The 21712-nt window shown below is 43.0% G+C and overlaps 1 protein-coding gene across 1 annotated transcript in view; it reads right to left on the reverse strand.

Annotated features, from left to right (window-relative positions):
* The window catches only part of ANAPC1 (anaphase promoting complex subunit 1), a 258672-nt gene that overhangs the window by 60557 nt on the left and 176403 nt on the right, over nucleotides 1-21712 (reverse strand). The window contains exons 28-30 of the mRNA XM_077283141.1: nucleotides 19834-20068; nucleotides 16374-16465; nucleotides 10835-10969 (exon numbers count right to left, since the gene is read on the reverse strand). Of these exons, the coding sequence (XP_077139256.1) occupies nucleotides 10835-10969; nucleotides 16374-16465; nucleotides 19834-20068 (462 nt within the window). The remainder of the gene's footprint in view (nucleotides 1-10834; nucleotides 10970-16373; nucleotides 16466-19833; nucleotides 20069-21712) is intronic.

The following is a 21712-nucleotide window of genomic DNA, read 5'->3' on the forward strand; positions in this document are numbered from 1 at the left end:
TAATAATAATAACAAGCATCAGCATAATTAACGTATGTACAAACAGCAGGTACATATCCAAATTTCACTTACAGAAAAGGAGAGATACATATACACACTGTGTGCACAATTATTAGGCAATTTGTATTTTTCAAGAATTTATTATAACTGAACAACTACAGTGCTGTTGGTTAATCCAAAGTTAATAAACCTGAAATAGAAATACCATATATACTCGTGTATAAGCGGAGTTTTTCAGCACATTATTTTGTGCTGAAAACGGCCCCTCGGCTTATACACGAGTCATTGTCCTAGAAAGCCGGCGGAGAGGGGAAGCGGCGTGTCACAGAGGCAGGAGCCGGCGGCTGTGGCTAAAGCCTGTGCTGCTGTTAAAAGAGAAATGAATATTCATTTCTCTTATAGCGTGCACAGTGACAGCTGCAGCCGCCGGCTTCCAGAAGACAATCCTACTTACCCTCTAGCGTGCCCTCGCAGCATCTCGTTGGTGTCGGCTTCCAGTTGCTCTTCCTGTGCTGAGCGATCAGGTGGCACCGCTCATTAAGGTAATGAATATGCACGTATCTCCACTCCTATAGGCGTAGAGGGACAGTGACGGGGGAGCCACGCGTACCAGGACAGGGGAGCCACGCATACCAGGACAGCAACGGGGGGAGCCACGCATACCAGGACAGCGACGGGGGTGAGCCAAACATACCAGGACAGGATGGGGGAAGCCATGCATACTAGGACAGCAACAGGGGGAGCCACGCATACCAGGACAGCGACAGGGGGAGCCATGCATACGAGGACAGCGACAGGGGGAGCCACACACATCAGGACGGGGGAAGCCACGCATACTAGGACAGGCTTATACTCGAGTCAATAAGCTTACCCAGTTTTCCGTGGCAAGATTAGGTGCCATGGCTTATACTCAGGTCGGCTTATACTCGAGTGTATACGGTACTTAAGAAAGAAAAAGTGAGGCTTTGTCTTTCTTACAACAATATCTATGTGTGTAGAATTATAAGAAAACTATTGGTATACAGAATTATTATGCATCTAAATTAAAAAAATTCCCATCTCAATTGGCAGTACGGGCTTTCTCAGGAAAAAAAAAGTACTTGCTAGTCCAATGTGTTTCTGCAGTTGCAACCGCTTTCATCATCGATTACACCTTCCGCTTGTGGCAGTCTTTACATAGGCAAGTACCTTGTTTCAGGATCTGATCAGTTTTTTATAATGCAAATAATTCTCACTATTGAGACCTGTTGGCTTAAAGTATTTAATGTGAGGATCCATCTATTTTCCACTCTCAACATTGGTTTTGCAAAGTCTCCCCCTCGCCAATGTTTTCTACTTATTCCACACCCCAAAAGGAACTTCCCATTATATTCCCACTGTGTACCAATTTATAATGTAATGACACGGGATGCCCTGTGAGCTGTCTTAATATTATAAATGTTCTTTCAGTCTTACTGGCAGTTCACAGTTTGTACTGCCTATGTAGTGTTTCTGGCATGGGCATTTTATACAATATACTATACTTTTAGCGTAAGTTCACACTGGGCGTTTTTCCTGCATTTTTTCTGCAGCAAAACCTGATTTCTTGGCAGAAAAGAAGCTAAGGCAAAACCGCATGTTTTGGGGCTATCTTGTGTCTCTTTGTCCAGCCTATTGCGCGGTACCACCAGCGGAACACCATAGCACCACACACACACACACACACACACACACACACACACACACACACTCTATATGCCGTACGCATCACCCACCCACACACACTCACTCACTCCCTCTTGAGCGGTATGACCAGCAGAACACCGTCGCGAACAAGCCGCTGCCGGGATCAGCTGAATAATAAATTCACTGACTGCCGCCATCTTTGTACAGGAGGAGCGCATACGCAGTTTTAATGTGACGGCCGCTATCTGTCTGCACAAAGATGGCAGTGGTCTGATTTACTGCACCTGTGCGAATTACGCCTATGCAGCATCAATAGTAAAAAAAATATATAATGTTCAAAATAATTTAAAAAATAAAAAATCGTGATATTCTCACCTTCCGGCGTCCCCCTCAGCGTTCCCAATGCTCGCGATGCTCCCGTTACCAGTAATGCATTGCGAGAATGACCTGTCATGACGCAGCGGTCTCGCGAGACCGCTACGTCATCACAGGTCATTGCCGCAAGTCATTATTGGGAACGGGAGCATCGCGAAGAGCAGGAAGACTGCCTGGGACGCCGGCAGGTGAGAATATCACAATTTTTTATTTTAATTCTTTATTTTTTTTACAATTATATGGTTCCCAGGGCCACCCTGGGTACCAACCGCACATGATCCACTTACTTCCCGCATGGAGGGCATAGCCACATGCGGAAAGTAAGTGGGTCAATGAATTCCTATGTGTGCGGAATCCCCGAGATTCCGCACAAAAAATGAACATGCTGCGTATTTTTCCAGAATGCGATTCCGCCGCGGAAAAAAATGCAACATGTGCACAGAAATTGTGGATTGCATTCTAATAGGATGCTTAATGTATGCATTTTTTTCATGGTTTTATCACGTTTTTGTAGCACGAAAAATCCTGAAAGTGTGCACACAGCCTTAGAAAAGCCCGCAATCTAGCAAGAATAAAACAGTAGTGAAAAATAAAACAATTTGAGGAAAAAAAAAGGTTTTTTTTCCCATGTAAAATTGTGTAATGTGTAGGATAACGGGAAATCATGATCCAATATACACCTTTGAAACTTCAGAAAAAGTATGTACACTGATAAACACACATATAATGTGTTACACTAAAGGTGAAGTAACTTGTCTAAAATGCCCGTGCCAGAAAAACTACATAGTGAACGGATACTACCGTGAACTGAAAGACTGAAAGAACATTTATAATATTAAAAGACGTTTCACAGGGTATCCCATGTCATTACATTAAAAAATAATCACATAATGGGAAGCTCCTTTTGGGATGCGGAAAAAGTGGAAAAACTTTGGAGAGGGGGAGACTTTCACTATTGAGACATGATAATTTTAAAGTATTTAATGCGAGTTAGAATTCTTTGCATTTTTAAAAAATTATAAAAAAACTGATCAGATGCTGAAATAAGGTACTTGCCTATGTAAAGACTGCCACAAACGGCAGGTGTAATCCCTGATTAAGGCGGTCGCAACCGCAGAAAAGCATTGGACAAGCAAGCACTCTTTTTCATGAGAAAGCATGTACTGCGTCAGTGACGTCACACACCTGCAAGGCGGCAGCTTTTTTAAACGGAGGTCAGTATAGGAGTCACTGGCCGGCACCTTACTGACACTGTTCATTATACAAACTATACCGGGATCTACAATACATATACATAATAGTACATCCGAGGGAAGTAAGGGGTTAAGCATACTGCTCTAACAGAGATAGGTGACAGCGCTAGTGTTAATTCTTTTTTTTCATAGTAATTTATTGGCAATAAATTTTGTAGACTGCACCAACCACAGGCTCCCATAGACTGCCCAGAGAGGTATACAGTTTTCCTTCACTGTAAATATCCCATTTAAAAAGGGCTCACAAGTTCTTAATAGGGTTTAGGTCATGTGGAGAATGGGCCATGTCCATATTCTTTCAGCTTTAATGCCATTACATGCTAGCCAAGCAGTGGAAAACTCTGATGCATACGATGGAGCACTGTCCTGTATAATCATCATGGCTTTCTTGAAAGATGCAGACTTTTTCCTGTACGACTTGAAGAAAGTGTCTCCTAAAAACTGTCAGTTGGTTTGGGAGTAGATTTTGAGTCCATATTCAACCAAATAAGGTACAACTAGCTCATCTTTAATACCAGCCCAAAGTAGTACCCCACCTTCACCTTGCTGAGTCAAAGTGATGGTATGCCCATCCATCCGGTCCATCACTCATCTGATCAGTCCATAAAACCTTTGAAAACTCAGATAGTGCTTGGCCCAGTCTTGACGTTTCCACTTCTGTGACTTGTTCAGTGGTGGTTGGGTTTCAGTCTCCCTTACCTTGGTCATGTCTCTGAGCACTGAACACCTAGTACTTCTGGGCACTCCAGGGAGATTGCAGTTCTGTAATATGACAACACCGGAGGATAATGGGTTCATGGTCGCTTCAGGTTTGATTCTTCTCAAATCTTTGGCAGTTAATGAGCACCTTTTTTTCCTCAACACTTTTTTTGTGACACTGTTGACTATTTGCAACAAAACGTTTGATGGTTCTGTGATGATGCCCCAATAGATCAGCAATTTCAAGTGTGCTGCATACCTTTCTAAGACTTGTAACAAGTTTTGACTTTTCAGTCCAATTTCTTTTTAGCCCATTTTGCCTTAGAATAACAAGCTGCATAATAATTCTGCATATCTTGATGAAAGGGTGTTGTATCCTTAGGCCTCACCTCCCTCATTGCACATTACCCGACATGCTTCATCCAATTAGCATTCAAGTTTACACAACTTGGAGGTAGAAAATACTGCATAAAAATATTTTATTAACATACTCATTTGCCTAATAATAATGTCCACAGTGTATATAGATAAATCTAATTATAATTATACACACACAGGAAAAAAGTATTTGATACACTGCCAGATGTTGCAAGTTTTCACACCTACAAAAGAGGGATTTTTGGAACTCAAGGTACCTTCACACTAAACGATTTACCAACGATCACGACCAGCGATACGACCTGGCCGTGATCGTTGGTAAGTCGTTGTGTGGTCGCTGGGGAGCTGTCACACAGACGGTTCTCCAGCGACCAACGATGCCGAAGTCCCCTGGTAACCAGGGTAAACATCGGGTTACTAAGCGCAGGGCTGCGCTTAGTAACCCGATGTTTACCCTGGTTACCAGCGTAAACGTAAAAAAAAAAAAAAACAGTACATACTCACATTCCGGTGTCCGTCAGGTCCCCCGCCGTCCGCTTCCCACACTGACTGTGTCAGTGCCGGCCGAAAGGCACAGCGCAGCGGTGACGTCACCGCTGTGCTCTGCTTTTACTTTACAGCCGGCACTCACAGTCAGTGTGGGAAGCGGACGGCAAGGGACCTGACGGACACCGGAATGTGAGTATGTACTGTTTGGGTTTTTTTACGTTTACGCTGGTAACCAGGGTAAACATCGGGTTACTAAGCGCGGCCCTGCGCTTAGTAACCCGATGTTTACCCTGGTTACCAGTGAAGACATCGCTGGAACGGTGTCACACACACCGATCCAGCGATGTCTACGGGAGTTCCAGCGACGAAATAAAGTTCTGGCCTTTCTTCTCCGACCAACGATATCACAGCAGGATCCTGATCGCTGCTGCCTGTCAAACACAACGATATCGCTAGCCAGGACGCTGCAACGTCACGGATCGCTAGCGATATCGCTTAGTGTGAAGGTACCTTCACCGTAAAATCTTTTTTTTGGATCCTTCCTTGGGGGACACAGGAAGCATAGGTGTATGCTGGCGTCGCTAGCAGGATGACACTAGGCAAAAAAAGGAAAATAGCTCCTTCTCTGCAGTATATGCCCACCGACAGGCACAAAGTACCTCAGTTAGTGTTAAGTAAGAGAAGCAACCAAAAACTTAACATATGTATCAACCCAACAACGAAGACACATAGACCCAATAATGGTACAAACATTTAGGGAGGGTGCTGTGTCCCCCAATGGAAGCTCCAAGAAAGATTTTACGATGAGTACCAAAAATCCCTTTTTCTTTATCGCTTCATTGGGGGACATAGGTAACCATGGGATGTCCCAAAGCAGTCCCAATGTTTTCATTAATGTGAAATGAAGAGACCACCTTAGGTAGGAAGGAAGGAACAGGCCCGAGAACCACCTTGTCCTGATGTAGAATCAGGAACAGGGAAAGGCAAGACAATGCCGCTAGCTCAGAAACTCTCCTGATGGACATAATGCAACTCAGAAGACAACTTTCCATAACAGGAGAGAAAATGCGATGTCTTGAATGGGCTCAACAGGAGTGCGCTGTAGTGCAACAAAGACCAAATGAAAATCACATGGATCTATCGGAAGACGATAAGGAGGTGCCAGGTGGGTGACCCCTTGAAGAAAGGTCTTTACCTGGGAACGAGAAGCCAGATTTCATTGGAAAAGAATTGACAGAGCGATAGACCCAAGTGAAGACCCGCTTGTAGAAAACCAAGAATGGAAGGAAGAGAAAAGGACATAAGGACCAAACCATTGTCCTCACTCCACCAGAAGAAGGCCTTTCAGTATCTGTAGTATATATGCAAGGATACTGGTTTTCTGGCCCTAATCATGATCTGAATGATCTGATGGGAAAAACGAGCCTCCCTCAGGACTGCGGCTAGAGTATGAATCCCCTGGCAGAGGGATGAAAACTTCTCCTTTGGAAGGAAGACACAGGCTTGGGTCGGGTCGAACCTTATAACCAGAAACACCAGGTGCTGAGCTGGGGTCAGGGAGGACTTCACTCTGTTGATAAATCAGCCGAGATAGACCAGAGTGTCCAGAGTAAACTGGAGACGCTGATCACAGTCTCGGCGGGACAGCCCCTTGATCAGATGATCGTCCAAGTAAGGAATTATGAGAAACAGTAGGCTTAGAGGGGCAAGAAGAAACTTTTCTAGGGTTGGGCATAAGTTGAGCCTTTGGGAGCCTGCAGACAAAATGAACAGAGCCTACCTGATGCCAGAGACAACCAGCAGAAAGAGCTGTGGAGGCTGTCTGCAGAGAGGGCAGGATATAGCTGTGTCCCCCGTGAGAAGAGAGCCAGCAGGACTGCAGAGCACACAGGACATGGCGGTGTTAAGAGGCTGATGCAGACTCCGCCTGTCCCATATAGCTGCAATCTGCCAGCTGGCAAGAGAAAGCAAGGGTCCTATTGGCTGACACGAACGGGGGGGCATGAAAAGCCAGGACAATCTGCCGACGAAAACAAAGGTCCCTTACCGATTGACACACCGGGGGCGTGAACAGCCGGGAAGGAGAAGCACAGTGATAGGAGCAGAAGAAAGCACACCGAAAAAACGCGCATTGTGGGGGGAGTGGCTGGCTCAAAATAAGAGGAGGAAGACGTCCTATTGGATAAAAAAAAAAGGAAAAAAAAAAAAAAAAGAGTGCGCGATTTAAATGCACGCCAGTGGCTGGCTAAAGGAAAGCAGGAAAGGTGCGGCCAGCAAAGGGGGGGGGGGGGGGGGGGGGATGGGGTGGTGCTGGGCTCGGCTATGGGAAACATGGCCGCGGCTTTTCTCTACCACTAACACCGCCCTATCCCCTTGGGATGAAGGGAAAGCATACCTCAGGATAACGCCTGCCGCTGCGGAGGCAGGGGTGGAAGACATACCTGCAGTGAGTCCCTGTGGGAGACATACCTGCAGGGAGTTCAGGTCCCTCTGCAGCAATGAGGGGGCACTGTCTTCCTCCCAGCCCTCTCCGAGAAGAGGTGTGGGGTGGGGAAAATAACTGGCCACCAGGAATCACCCTGAAACACCCGTAAAAGGTGACAGGGGATAAAGTCCTGCCTGTGGGTCCGAGGGTGGGCGATGTGAGCGACACCACACTGTGCTCTCAGTCGCGTAAGTGTGGGAAAACAGGGTGAGAAATTACACCATTACCCTGAAGACGAAGAAACCTGAAAGACAAAAGGAAAAGATTAATAAAACACAACAGGTGACCTGAAAAGGAAAAGACGGATCTGGGTCAGTTTCGGGTCTGCCTCCTACAGACACTAAGCTTAACCTGAGGTACTTTGTGCCTATCGGTGGGCGTATACTGCGAAGGAGGAGCTATTTTCCTTTTTTTTGCCTAATGTCAGCCTCCTAGCGGCAACAGCATACACCCATGGTTACCTGTGTCCCCCAATGAAGCGATAAAGAAATGGAGAGATCTGTAATTTCTATCATAAATGCACATCAACTGCAAGAGACAATCTTAAAAAAAAAAATCCAGAAAATCACACACATACATAATTAATTTGCATTTTATTGCTTAAAATAAGTATTTGATACAATAGAAAAACAGAAATTAATATTTGGGAAACCTTTGTTTGCAATTTCAGAGGTCAGATGTGTCCTGTCGCTCTTGACCAAGTTTGCACACACAGCATCAGGGATTTTGGCCCAATCCTCCATAAAGAACTTCTCCAGACCATTCAGGTTTCGGGGCTGTTGCTGGGCAACATTGAGTTTCCGCTCCCTCCAAAGACTGTCAGGTTCAGGTCTGAAGATCTGAAGACTGGCTAGGCCACCAGAGGACTTTGAAATGCTTCTTACAGAGCCACTAATTAGTTATCCTGGCTGTGTGTTTCGGGCTACTGTCATGCTTGAAGACCCAGCTACGAGCCATTTTCAATGCTCTTACTGAGGGAAGGAGGTTGTAGGCCACAATCTAGCAATACATGACCCCATCCATTCTCTCTTCCATAAATCTCGCAATACATGACCCCTGCAGTTGTCCTGTCCTCTTTGCAGAAAAGCACCCCCAAAATATGATGTTCCCCCCCACCATTCTTCATGGTTGGGACAGTGTTCTTGGGGTTGTATTCATCCTTCGTCTTCCTCCAAACATGGCAAGAGGAGTTGATACCAAAAAGTTCAATTTTGGTCTCATCTGACCACATGACCTTCTCTCATGCCTCCTCTAGATCATCCAGAGGGTCATTGGTGAATGTCAAATGGGCCTTGATATATGCTGGCGTGAGCAGGGGGACCATGCATGCATAGTGCACTACTAATGGTAATGTTTGAGACTGTGATTCCAGCTCTCTTTAGGTCATTGGCCAGGTCCTCTCGGGTAGTTCTGGGCTGATTCCTGACATTTCTCAGAATCATCCTTACCCCACAAGGTGAGATTTTGCATGGAGCCCAAGACCGAGGAAGATTGACAGTCATCATGTGTTTCATCCATTTTCTAATAATTGTACTAACAGTTGTTGCCTCCTCACCAAGCTGCTTGTCTATTGTCTTGTAGCCCATCCCAGCCTTGTGCAGGTCTATAATTTAGTCCCTGGTGTTCTTAGACAGTTTTTTTTACTTGTAGCCATGGTGGAGAGGTTGGAGTGTGATTGATTGAGTGTGTGGACAGTTGTCTTTTACACATGTAACAAGATCAAACAGGTGCAATTAATACAGGTAATGAGTGCAGAGTAGGAGGGATTCTTAAAGAAAAATTAACAGGTCTGTGAGAGCCACAATTCTTGCTGGTTGGTAGATGAGCAAATATTTATTTCATGCAATAAAATGAAAAATCATTATGTAAAAATGATACAATGTCATTCATTCTCTGTTTTTTACTTTTAGATTCTGTCCCTCACAGTTGAAGTGTACCTAGGACAAAACTTACAGACCTCTTTATTCTTTGTAGGTGGGAAAACTTGCAAAATCTGCAGTGTATTAAATACTTATTTTCCCCAGTGTGTGTATATGTATCCAAAAAGCTCAATTTTGGTCTCATCTGAACACAGCATCTTCCTCCGTACATTTAAGAGTCTCCCACATCTTCTGGAAAACTCAAAATGAGCCGTACAATTTTTGTGTGCAAGTAAAGGCTTTTTTCTGCCCACTCTTCCATAAAGGCCAACTCTATGGAGTGTACGACTTATTGTGGTTTTCCCGACAGATACTCCAGTCTCTGCTTCGGAACTCTGCAGCTCCTTCAGGGTTACCTTTGGTATCTTTTCTGCCTCTCTGATTAATGCCCTCCTTGCCCGGGCTGAGCGTTATGGTAGCCGGCCCTCTCTCGGCAGGTTTGTTGTGGTACTATGTTCTTTCCATTTGATGATAATGGATTTGATGGCGCTCCGGTGGGATCATCAGCAATTGGGATATTTTTTTTTTTTTTTTAGAACCCAACTGACTTGTACTTCTCAACAACATTGTCCCTGACTTGTTTGCAGATCTCCTTGGTCTTCATGGTGTTATTTGGTTAGTGGTACCTCTTGCTTAATGGTGTTGCAGCCTCTGTGGCCTTTCAGAAAAGGTGTGAATATACTGTCAGACACTGACACTTGAAACTTCCTTTCACTAAGCATGGCACTTATGACGATAACTGCTTGCACCAGAAATTTTTAGGGGCATCATAGCAAAAGGGGTGAATACATATGCACATGCCAGTTTTTAGCCATTTGATCGCATACATTTAATTTATCTCTATGTTTTTCTCACTTCACTAACATAGACTATTTAGTGTTGATGCATCACACATAAACCAGATTGCAAAAAATATTTAAACACAGGTTTTAATGTAATAAAATAGGTAAAAAGCCAAGGGGGTGAATACTTTCGCTCCACCGTAAGTATGTGATTAAGTAGCACCGACAGTGAGAGTGAGAAATCAACCAGGTCTGCAATAGATAATATGAATATTATAATGCTATAATAGATATAGGTACATATTATAGAACAGGGATAGCTGAGCAGATTAATATATAATTTTGTGAAAAAAATTCAGAGTATCCTGTGTTTTCATTATTTACACCTCTGCTGTTTTGTCCAGCGGGCGGTCCCATCAGTAATTGACAGTTATTTCCGTATGCAGAGATACATAGAAAGCAGATCAACAGACCAAAAAGCATAAAAACAGAGAATTAAATGAATAAATCACAGGTAATACTGAAACTTTTTTCACAAAACTATGTATCAGTCTAATCAACTCCCCTGCTCTATAACATGGTGCCTGCAGAATGGACTGTATTTTTATTGTGACAGGCCCTTTTTAACAGGAAGGATTAAAACCGTAAGGAGATGAGCACACTATAAAATATAACATACATAAATAAAAGATCAATTTATGCAATAAACCATGAATAAGAAGAAAAATAAATCCTCTTATGAGAATTATGCTGAGGCAACCCTGGGTACCTCATCAGACATTCAGTTACCTTGATCTGATAACTTGGGGACTTGTGTTTTTCCCGGTTAACCCCCACTTGTGAACGCTTGTGTCCTCCTACCATATATTGGTACAGCTGTTCTGGAACATTCAAGTCAGACATACCAATCAAATTGCTTCCATGCTGCAAGAGGGACACATACAAAAGTTATGATTAAATATGACAAAAATATTAACCACACCTATCAAATACACAGTAGTAAAACACAGATAATGCACAATTAGAGCTCATGTGCATGGACGCATTATAATCCTTATGACCGCTGTCTACCTATAACTACTATAAAAAGATATCAGGGCATGTACCATCGTATGCTGTATCATGAAGATGAACAATAAAAAGTGGATTTCTTTCATTGCTTACCATAAAATCCTTTTATCGTCCTGTTTATTGTGGGACAGAAACCTTGGGTTATAGCTGCTGTAACTAGGATAGATTAGTGTTTGCTCCCCTCATTAGCTGTACCCATCTGCAGCCACAGACCTAATCCATTTGTAGCTAGCAGCAGTAGAAGACCTAGATCAGTGATAGCAAACCTTGTAGATATAGAGTGCCTAAACCGCAACCCAACACCCACGTATGTATCACAAAGTGCCAACATGGCAATTTAACCTGGGGCTGAAGCAGACATCACAAAAGACTGGCAAAACACACACACTCTGCCCCTCTGAAAAAAATACAGACACACATATTCAGTCTAGAACTGGCCCATAGGATAGCAGGGGAATCTCACGGTGAGTCCCTGTGCAGATCGGGGCCCCCAACCCCACTGTATGTCAACTGGCTTCCAAGGAGAGATGATGACTGGGTTTTCATCATTTATACCAGTATGTAATGACATGCACATTATATAGTGAATTCAAGAGGAAGAGGACATTCAAACTTCTTCCTAGGTCCTATTCAGAGATTGGATCACGTGTTAAAAAAAAATAACAGATTTCTGGTGTGATGACACCAACTGCCACGTTACTAAATAAGGATTTTGAGACCTTTGATGGAAGCATGAAAACATAAAAAAAGAGAGTCCAAAGAGAGAAGAAAACTAGAATGCATACATGCCAAAAGATGTGCAACTGAAGAGTAATGGAAATGATTGCTAAGTGGTGACCACAGGAAACTGCAAAGTTCCCAGAATTGTTTTTATCTATGGACCAGAATTAATCAATCTGGGATCTATGGTACCTGAGCTGCTTGGCTCCCATGTAAAATGGAACCTGATGGCCAACGGATATGACCATGAGTTTCATCCAGGGAGGATCAGGGGGACATGGTAAGCTCTTGAGGAAAATAGCTGAAAAAATGTTCAATTTATCAAAACCTTTCAAGAAGACAGCCTGAGCAAAGATGAATAAGAATTTCCAAAGGCTATATTCTATGCCTACCACTTGAACCAGAGTCCTCTATGATAATGAACAGGTAGAAATCTGGCTTCTTGTAAGGGTGCCTGGAAATATAGCCGAGATATGGCCACGAGTACGCAAATAAATCCAGAGAAAAAGAATGTTATACAAGCAACCATTCCAACTACCGTATTATGCCCACAAGAAAGATTTGCCAATAATTTGATTGCCTTAATCCTGGAAGGATGAAACACTATAATAGGCAAAAAAACAGCTGTCTTAACAGAGAGAAGGGCCAGGAAAATTAAAAGATACTTTTACCTGTTCCTGCAAGCTCTAACGCACAGTCATAAAAGTTGTCAACCTTAGACTGAGCCATAGAACAACTGTCGACCTTCTCCTGAGTCTAGGAGCTCAAACTAAAAACTGGTTCTCATGTGTGGAGGAGGCTTGAAAGGAGGAAAGTGTTGTAATATGATGTGCCTTAGTTCAGTTAGATGGTCCACTTGCAAGTAAATATACAAAGTTCTACGCAGATATTACCCCCAGTAGGATACACCAGGACCCTAGCACTGCAGAACCACATCCATAGCCAGCATGACACTGTACTGCTCCATGGCCTACAGCCAGAGGAGCCAGAATCAGATAGATTCTGGTGTCCTGCCTAGCCTGCCAGGAGTTTTACCTGTAATACTGTTAAGGTGATATACAAACAAGAAAGAAGTACACCCTGCAATAAATGGGTTTAGGTTGGTATTGGTATATGGGTAGAACTATAATGTGCTCTGGTGTGCAGAATAATATGTGCCACACTGGTTTGGGCAGAGCATAAGATCACATGGAGGTACAGCTCTGGTGGGCAGGTTAGAGAGATTTTGCCTTGGTGGGCAGAACATAAAGAACCAACACGGATTTTGCCCTAAAGGTTATATACAGATGTTGCCTTAGTAAGCATTATATAACAGTTCGTCAGCTATTGCTCAGGTGAGAATGACATGCAGGTTTTATGTAGATGTTGCCCTGAAGGGCATGACATATGTATTCTACACAGATTTTGCCCCAATGGGATTTTTTATATCAGTTCTATGAAGACGTTGCTCTGGTGGCCATGCTATACAGGTTCAATGGAAATGTTTGCTATGGACTGGATAGGGAGCTTGTGTGAGCACCCTGGAGAGCGGTTTCCATTCAGTAAGTTAACCAGCTGAAATCTGTGTTGCCAGACTGAGAAGGTAAAGAAAGCAGGCAGAAGCAGCCATTGAGTGGCAGAGAATTCATGAGAATCCAAACATAGTGATTTTCCCTCCTTGTCCTGTAATACTCACACAGTCTCTATGTTCTTCTATTCTGCTTTTCTAAAGAAAAAGCCATTTCATCCCCTTCAGCAACGTTCCCCCTAGGTTTGGAGAGTATGCTGAAATAGTGGGGTTGACTACAATGGCTGACACTATAGCTGGCTGGAAGCACAGGTGTTACAGGTGCTTCTCACAAAATTAGAATATCATTGAAAAGTTAATTTATTTCAGTTCTTCAATACAAAAAGTGAAACTCATATTATATAGAGTCATTACAGAGTGATCTACTTCAAGTGTTTTTCTGTTAATGTTGACGATTATGGCTTACAGCCAATGAAAACCCAAAAGTCATTATCTCAGTAAATTAGAATACTTTATAACACCAGCTTGAAAAATGATTTTAAAATCCAAAATGTAGGCTTACTGAAATGTATGTTCAGCAAATGCACTCAATACTTGGTCGGAGCTCCTTTGCATCAATTACTGCATCAATGCGGCATGGCATGGAGGCGATCAACCTGTGGCACTGCTGAGGTGTTATGGAAGCCCAGGTTGCTTTGATAGCAGCCTTCAGCTTCTCTGCATTGTTGGGTCTGGTATCTCTCATCTTCCTCTTTACAACACCCCATAGATTCTCTATGGGGTTAAGGTCAGGCGAGTTTGTTGGCCAATCAAGCAATACTGTTGTTTTTAAACCAGGTATTGGTACTTTTGGCAGTGTGGACAGGGGCCAAATCCTGCTGGAAAATTAAATTTCCATCTCCAAAAAGCTTGTCAGGAGAGAGAAGAATGAAGTGCTTTAAAATTTCCTGGAATACTGCTGCGCTGACTTTGATCTTGATAAAACACAGTAGACCTACACCAGCAGATGACATGGCTCCACAAACCATCACTGATTATGGAAACTTCACACTAGACCTCAAGCAGCTTGGATTGTGTGCCTCTCCACTCTTCCTCCAGACTTTGGGACTTTGATTTCCAAACAAAATGCAAAATTTACTTTCATCTGAAAAAAACACCTTGGACCACTGAGCAACAGTCCAGTTCTTTTTCTCCTTGGCCCAGGTAAGACTCTTCTAGCGTTGTCTAATGGTCATGGGGAGCAATGGTGCCTTGACACGAGGAATGCGACACTTGTAGCCAATGTCCTGGATACGTCTGTGTGTGGTGGCTCTTGAAGCAATGACTCCAGCAGCAGTCCACTCCTTGTGAATATCCCCCAAATTTTTAAATGGCCTTTTCCTAACAATCCTTTCAAGGCTGCAGTTATCCCGCTTGCTTGTGCACCTTTTTCTACCACACTTTTTCCTTCCACTCAACTTTCCATTAATATGCTTGGATACAGCACTCTGAACAGCCAGCTTCTTTAGCAATGACCTTTTGTGGCTTACCCTCCTTGTGGAGTGTGTCAATGACTGCTTTCTGGACATCTGTCAAGTCAGCAGTCTTCCCCATAATTGCGGAGCCTCCTGTTGAAGACTAAGGGACCTTTATAAACGCTTAGGAAGCCTTTGCAGGTGTTTATTGTTAATTATTCCAATTTGCTGAGATAATTTGCTGACTGTGAGTGCCGGCCGTAAAGTAAAAGCAGAGCACAGCAGTGACGTCACCGCTGTGCTGTGCTTTACGGCAGGCACTGACATAGTCAGTGCGGGAAGCTGATGGCGAGGGACGTGACAGACATCAGAAAGTGAGTATGTAGTGTTTTTGTTTTTTTTACATTTACAATGGTAACCAGGGTAAACATCGGGTTACTAAGCGCGGCCCTGCGCTTAGTAACCCGATGTTTACCCTGGTTACCCGGGGACTTCGGCATCGTTGGTCGCTGGAGAGCTGTCTGTGTGACAGCTCTCCAGCGACCACACAACGACTTACCAACGATCACGGCCAGGTCATATCGCTGGTCGTGATCGTTGGTAAATCGTTTAGTGTAACGGTACCCTTAGAGGGGAAGAAAATAAAATAAACTAAAATAACACATAATCAGGTTAGCCTGCTTTCTTCAGAAAATAAACTAAACAGATTAGCTCAGTGCTTGAAAGAGTGGTCTATCTGATGGAAGGAGCAAACACATAACTACTCACTGTCTGACTCCAAGTGAAGGAAGCTATAACCCAGGGCCTCTTCATCCTCCAGTGACATGGACAAGGAAGTCAATTTAACCACAACATGTCTCCAATTGCAAGGTGTTGATTAAGTGTGGAACACCCATTTTAGCAAACTGACATGAATAGCAGAGGAGTTGCAATACCTGGGAACGGTGAACGAGGCATTGCTGTTGGGCTTCATTCACCATTCACATCTAGCCACCACTGTAGCTGAAAACAGCTTATGGTGGGGGGTGTCTGTGGTTGAGGACCTATCAAGTTATAGTAACCCTGGACAAACACTTGAATTTTACTGCCAGAACTCAACAGATTGCACTTTGAGCAGCCAATTGTCACGTCAATCTTCTAACAAGTAGAAAATATCCAAAAGCCCCCCACCACCCCCAAAATAAAAACGCTTTAAAATCTGTGCTAGTAGAAAACTATAAATCCAATCAACAAAACACACATCACTGTAAAATAACCATAAGGGCGTGTTTACGTTGTATATTCTGAAAAAAACACAGCATTTTACAAAACCAGCAAAGTGAATGAGATATCTGCATTCTGCGATTTTTTTTCATGCAGCTTTAAACCGTCAATTTTTTCCCCCAAAATCTACAGCATTTCAATACTTATTTTCCACCCACTCAAATGAATGGAAATAAGCAATAAGTGAAAATTTACCAAAAACGCATGCATTTTATGCAGCGTTTTTTCTGGCCAACACTACGGTGAACATACCCTGATACTGTATAGGAACAATTAAGATTGTCATAAAGCTTTATTCACATTGAAGACTTACCCCTAGGCAGACCATACCCAATGCCAGACCAGCTGCCAATGAATAAGACTCGCGATCTGTACAGTATTCCATTTCAGGTCCTGGGGGACGACCTAAAGAAAAATTCAGGCATCAGGAATAAAAAAAACAAACAAACCCAAACACACCAAACATTAAACCACTGTGATTATCTTCTGACTTATACATCAAGGCATCTCAAAAAATACACTCAATATTAAAAATATAATAAGGTATAGTATTGATACGGATTTAAAGTACCGTATATACTTGTGTATAAGCAGAGTTTCACAGCACATTTTTTCTGCTAAAAATGTCCCCCTCGGCTTATACACGAGTCATTGTCCCAGTTTATGGTGGGGGAGGGGGAGAGGTGGGGCAGCGGGTCACAGGAGGCAGAAGCTGGCGTCTGCGGCTAAAGCCTGTGCCGCTGCTAATAAGAAATTAATATTCACTGCACTGGCAATGAATATTCATTTCTCTTATAGCGCACGCAGTTACAGCAGCAGCCGCCGCGCTCCAACGGGTACCCGCTCATTAAGGTAATGAATAGTCACCTCTTTCCACTCCCATAGGCTGGAGAGAGATGAATATTCATTAGCTTAATGAGTGGGGACACGTGATCGCCGGGCCAAAGGAGTTGCTGTAAGCCAAAACGAGATGCTGCAAGGGCGTGCAGGGAAGGTAAGTAGGAGGTTTTGATTTTTTTAAATGGTTTTCTTATGGGGGCCATACATACAAGGACGGGGATGAGGAACCACGCTTACAAGGATGGGAATAAGGAGCCACGCATACAAGGAAGGGAATAAGGAGCCATGCATACAAGGATGGAAATAAAGAGCCACGCTTACAAGGATGGGAATAAGGAGCCACGCATACAAGGATGGGAATAAAGAGCCATGCATACAAGGAAGGGAATAAGGAGCCATGCATACAAGGATGGGAATAAAGAGCCATGCATACAAGGAAGGGAATAAGGAGCCACGCTTACAAGGATGGGAATAAGGAGCCACGCATACAAGGATGGGAATAAGGAGTCATGCATACAAGGATGTGGATAAGGAGCCATGCATACAAGGAAGGGAATAAGGAGCCATGCATACAAGGATGGGAATAAAGAGCCATGCATACAAGGATGGGAATAAAGAGCCATGCATACTAAAATAGGGATTAGGGAACAATGCATACCCGGCTTATACTCGAGTAAATACGTTTTCCTAGTTTTTCTAGGCAAAATTAGGTTGCTCGGCTTATACTCGGGTCGACTTATACAAGAGTATATAATAAATAAAGTAATAAAGAAAAAAAGCTGGCCATAGGCATGGGATGTTTATCCTCAGACAGTCAACAGATCCAGGTGATTTTGGCGGAATCCGCTTGCAATCTGAGCTTTTTGGTAGATTTAAAAAAGTATTCCCATCTCCAAGAAGATCCTATCCCAATATGTAGTAAAAGTAATATTAATATCAGCAAATACTACAAATTAGAAATGTGTAATTCTTCTGATTCGCCAGGTCGCTAACCCCATGTACAGGGCACTGCAGTAGCTTAGGTATCCATGGTTACTACCACTCATAGTGACAGTTAGTTAGCTTTCAGTGGTCGTAACCATGGACACCCCCCAGCTGCTGCAATGCCATTCACATGAGGTAAGAGACATAGTGAATCTGAAGAATTACACTACATTTAGAATTGGAGGTATCTGCGATAATTATTATTACTACACATACTACATATTGGGATAGGATCTTGGAGATGGGAATAACAATTCAAGAATTAGATTTATCAAACAAACATTCAACTAAAATAAAATGGATCTGTGAATCTGCAGAAAAGAATCTCATGTCTATCGACAGGCAAACTGTAAAGATTAGGAAAAGCAATACATTTTTTTTCTCTCAAATTATTATTCAAAAAAAGGACCCATGAAGGTAAAAAGGAGCTCACACCTAAATCAAGACAATTATCCTATTCATCAATACTTCATTTCAAAAGCAAGTCAGACAGAAAAACTCCAGGCCAGGCTGAGAACGGTTATATGCTAGGAGGGCCTAAGACTAGCTAAGACAAGCCAAAGAGTGTGTCTCTGTGAGCAGAGCTGCGAGTGCGAAGAGAAGCCGGCAGAAGACACTGGACTGAGAACCATGCAGCCAAAACACCTCTGCTCAGGCTCGGGTTGCAAAAGAATTGTAAAACGCTGCGGAATATGTTGCCACTATATAAAGATTATTATTACCACTATTAAGGCTATGTGCACACGTCAGGATTTCTTGCAGAAATTTTCCTGACAAAAACCGGACATTTCTGCCAGAAAACCGCGTTTTTGACCCGTTTTTTGTGCGTTTTTTTCCAAATGCATAGAATTGCGTGAAAAACGTGGAAAATCCGCAAAATTAATGAACATGCTGCTTTTTTTACCGCGATGCTTTTTTTGCAGAAAAAAAAGCACCATGTGCATAAAACATGCAGAATGCATTCTAAATGATAGGATGCATAATGTATGCATTTTTAATGAGTTTTTATAGCGTTTTTATCGCGAAAAAAAACGTGAAAAAACCTGAACGTGTGCACATAGCCTAATTACAGCGATGTCGCGTCCAAAGTGTATATTGCTGCTTTTGTCAACCAGTGGGCTCAGTGGCTGTGCCGAGGTTAATGGCATGAGCCGCTGCGCTCAGTGATTGGCTACAGCAGAGATGTATGCTGTCGACGTGACGTCACCGCTGCAGCAAAACCTCAGAGGCCCAAGCAGCAGCGGAGACTCAGTGCTGGACCCAGGGAGAGTGAGAATCTACCTCTGTCTATTATTTTAAAGAAAGTCTGTCAGCAGGATATTACACCTCAAAATATTTATATGTGCATGTAGCTCTTTCAAAGACAAATCCAGGAATACCTGTGCGTAAGACAATCCGTTCCTCCGTTACTGAGAAATCAGTTTGTATTGATATGCCAGCCACTGTCACTCCAGCTCTATTTCCCACCCAGCGACGCCTATTCCTGCCTGACTGGCGGCTCCTGTGCTGTGTGACTTCAGGTATAGGAGCAGTCAGGCAAGCAGAAGGAGGTGGCACTAGGTGGGGAATAGAGGATGGAGATTTATCAAAATCCTTCAGCCTTATTTGTACATGAAATCAGACGCTGGTGTCTCAGTAACGGACTGGCCATGTAGAGGTATTTCTGGGCTTGTCTTTAAAAGAGTTACATGCACATATAAAAAGTTTGGGGTGTGAAATCCAGCTGACAGAATGCCTTTAAAGAGCAACCATACGTGTAAGCAATTTTTCAGAATAAGCTGTCCTGTGGGAGTACACAAATACACCACCATGTGTGAGTACATAAATACACCACCATTCTCTGGCCACTGTATACCTTGTATCCGGCATTTTCAGCATGGCGGAAATCATACAGTGTAGTAATATAATAAATTGAAGATAATATTCCCCATTTGAAGTGGATATTTTACCTATTTCAGCCAGCAAAACTTCAGCAATATGTCGATGTGCCGTTCCCTGGTACACCATTCCAATGCCAATCACTGCAGCCACCTGCACATTATGCGGCACATCCAGCTCCGTGGAAGTAGGAGGTAGGAGAGCAGGGATGTGAATGCTAAGAAGTCGTGTAATGGAGATGTCCATTGTACCAAGTTTGGCTGCCGAAACCCCAAGCAGAAGTCCAATACTTGTCATCTCATGACCCTTACAGAAAAAGAAAATAGAAATCTCCAAGCATAATTGTTAAGAACCCATTTAAAATGCCCTGTGTGTAGATCACATTTCTAATACAACAACTGATGCGAAAATGTTTAAAGAGTCAACGTCGTTTTAATTCCATAAACCAATAGCACACATGAAAGTAAGAAACTTTGTACTATATCTGAGAGAAGTCTGCTATTTTCTTCTCCTGTCATCTCCTGTCTCAGTAATGTGCAGATCTGTCTTCAATGGATAGAGTTTACCCAGGAAGTGAGAATTTTGAGAAAGATCCATCAGACCTGATAGAGAAAGAACAGCTTTCTCTAATAATTAATAATACAAAGTTTCTTATTTTCATGTGTCCTATTGATTTATGAAATAAAAATTAAACAGTAACCGTCTTTTAAATTTTTAACAAGGTTATTTAAAATAATTAATATAGGTTAGGTGCATGGATAAATATGGCTAAGAGCATACTATGTTTTAGGGCTATAGTTTTTTTTTATATATATAAATTATATACAGTGTCTTGAAAAAGTATCCAAAAAGTTTCCAAAAGTTTTCAAGTTACATCCACAAACTTAAATGTATTTTACTGAGGTTTTATGTGCCATACCAAACATAAAAGTAGTAAGTATCTGTGAAGTGTAAAGAAAATTAGACACCGCATATACTAGAGTATAAGTCGATCCGAGTATAAGCCGAGGCACCTAATTTTGCCTCGAAAAACTGGGAAAACTTATTGACTCCAGTATAAGCAGAGTATGCTTTGTCCCCTCATCCCTATCCTGGTATGCATGGCTCCCCATCCCTGTATGCATGGCTTCTTAAAAAAACAAAACAAACACATCCTACTTACCTTCCCTGCACGCCCTTGCTGCATCTCGTTCTGGGCTAGAAGCTCTTCCAGTAGAGCGATCACATGTCCCTGCTCATTAAAGTAAGGGATATTCACTCCAAGCATATGGGAGTGGAGAAGGGTGAATATTCATTACCTTAATGTGCGGGGGACAAATGATTGCTTGGCCAGAAGACTGGCACCGAAAAGAGATGCAGCGAAGGCGCGCAGGGAAGGTATGTAGGTTGCGGCTGTAACTGCGCGCGCTACAAGAGAAATATGAATATTCATTGCTCTTCAGCAGCGGCCACAGTTACAGCCGCCGGCTCCTGCCTCTGTGACCTGCTGCTCCCTGTCCATCTTTCTGGGACAGTGACTTATGTATAAGCCGAGGGGGGCATTTTCAGTACAAAAATGTGCTGAAAAACTCGGCTTATACACGGGTATATAAGGTATTTTAAAAATGTAAATCTGAAAATTGTGCATTTGTATCCAGCCCCCTGTTGACTGATACCTTTAAAGAAATCGTGCAACCATAAAGAATACATATATTCAAGCAGAAAAGGTGGAAATAAATGTTTTGCTATTTAGTTATTAAAAATGATGCTGAAGTATGCTCTCTGGCGTTTTCTGTCCACACAGTGGCTGATCAGCTGGCAGAGCATGCGCACTACCTGTCATCATAACAGGTCCCCCACAACTCCCCACCCCCAGTGTGCACAATCTATTTTCCCTGCACTCACCTCACACAAGTCAGACAGTGCAGGGAACAGATTCCTGAAAGCAGCACAGAAGCATGTCAGTGATTA

The sequence above is a fragment of the Ranitomeya variabilis genome, chromosome 2, assembly GCF_051348905.1.
Source record: "Ranitomeya variabilis isolate aRanVar5 chromosome 2, aRanVar5.hap1, whole genome shotgun sequence".
Taxonomy (NCBI): domain Eukaryota; kingdom Metazoa; phylum Chordata; class Amphibia; order Anura; family Dendrobatidae; genus Ranitomeya; species Ranitomeya variabilis.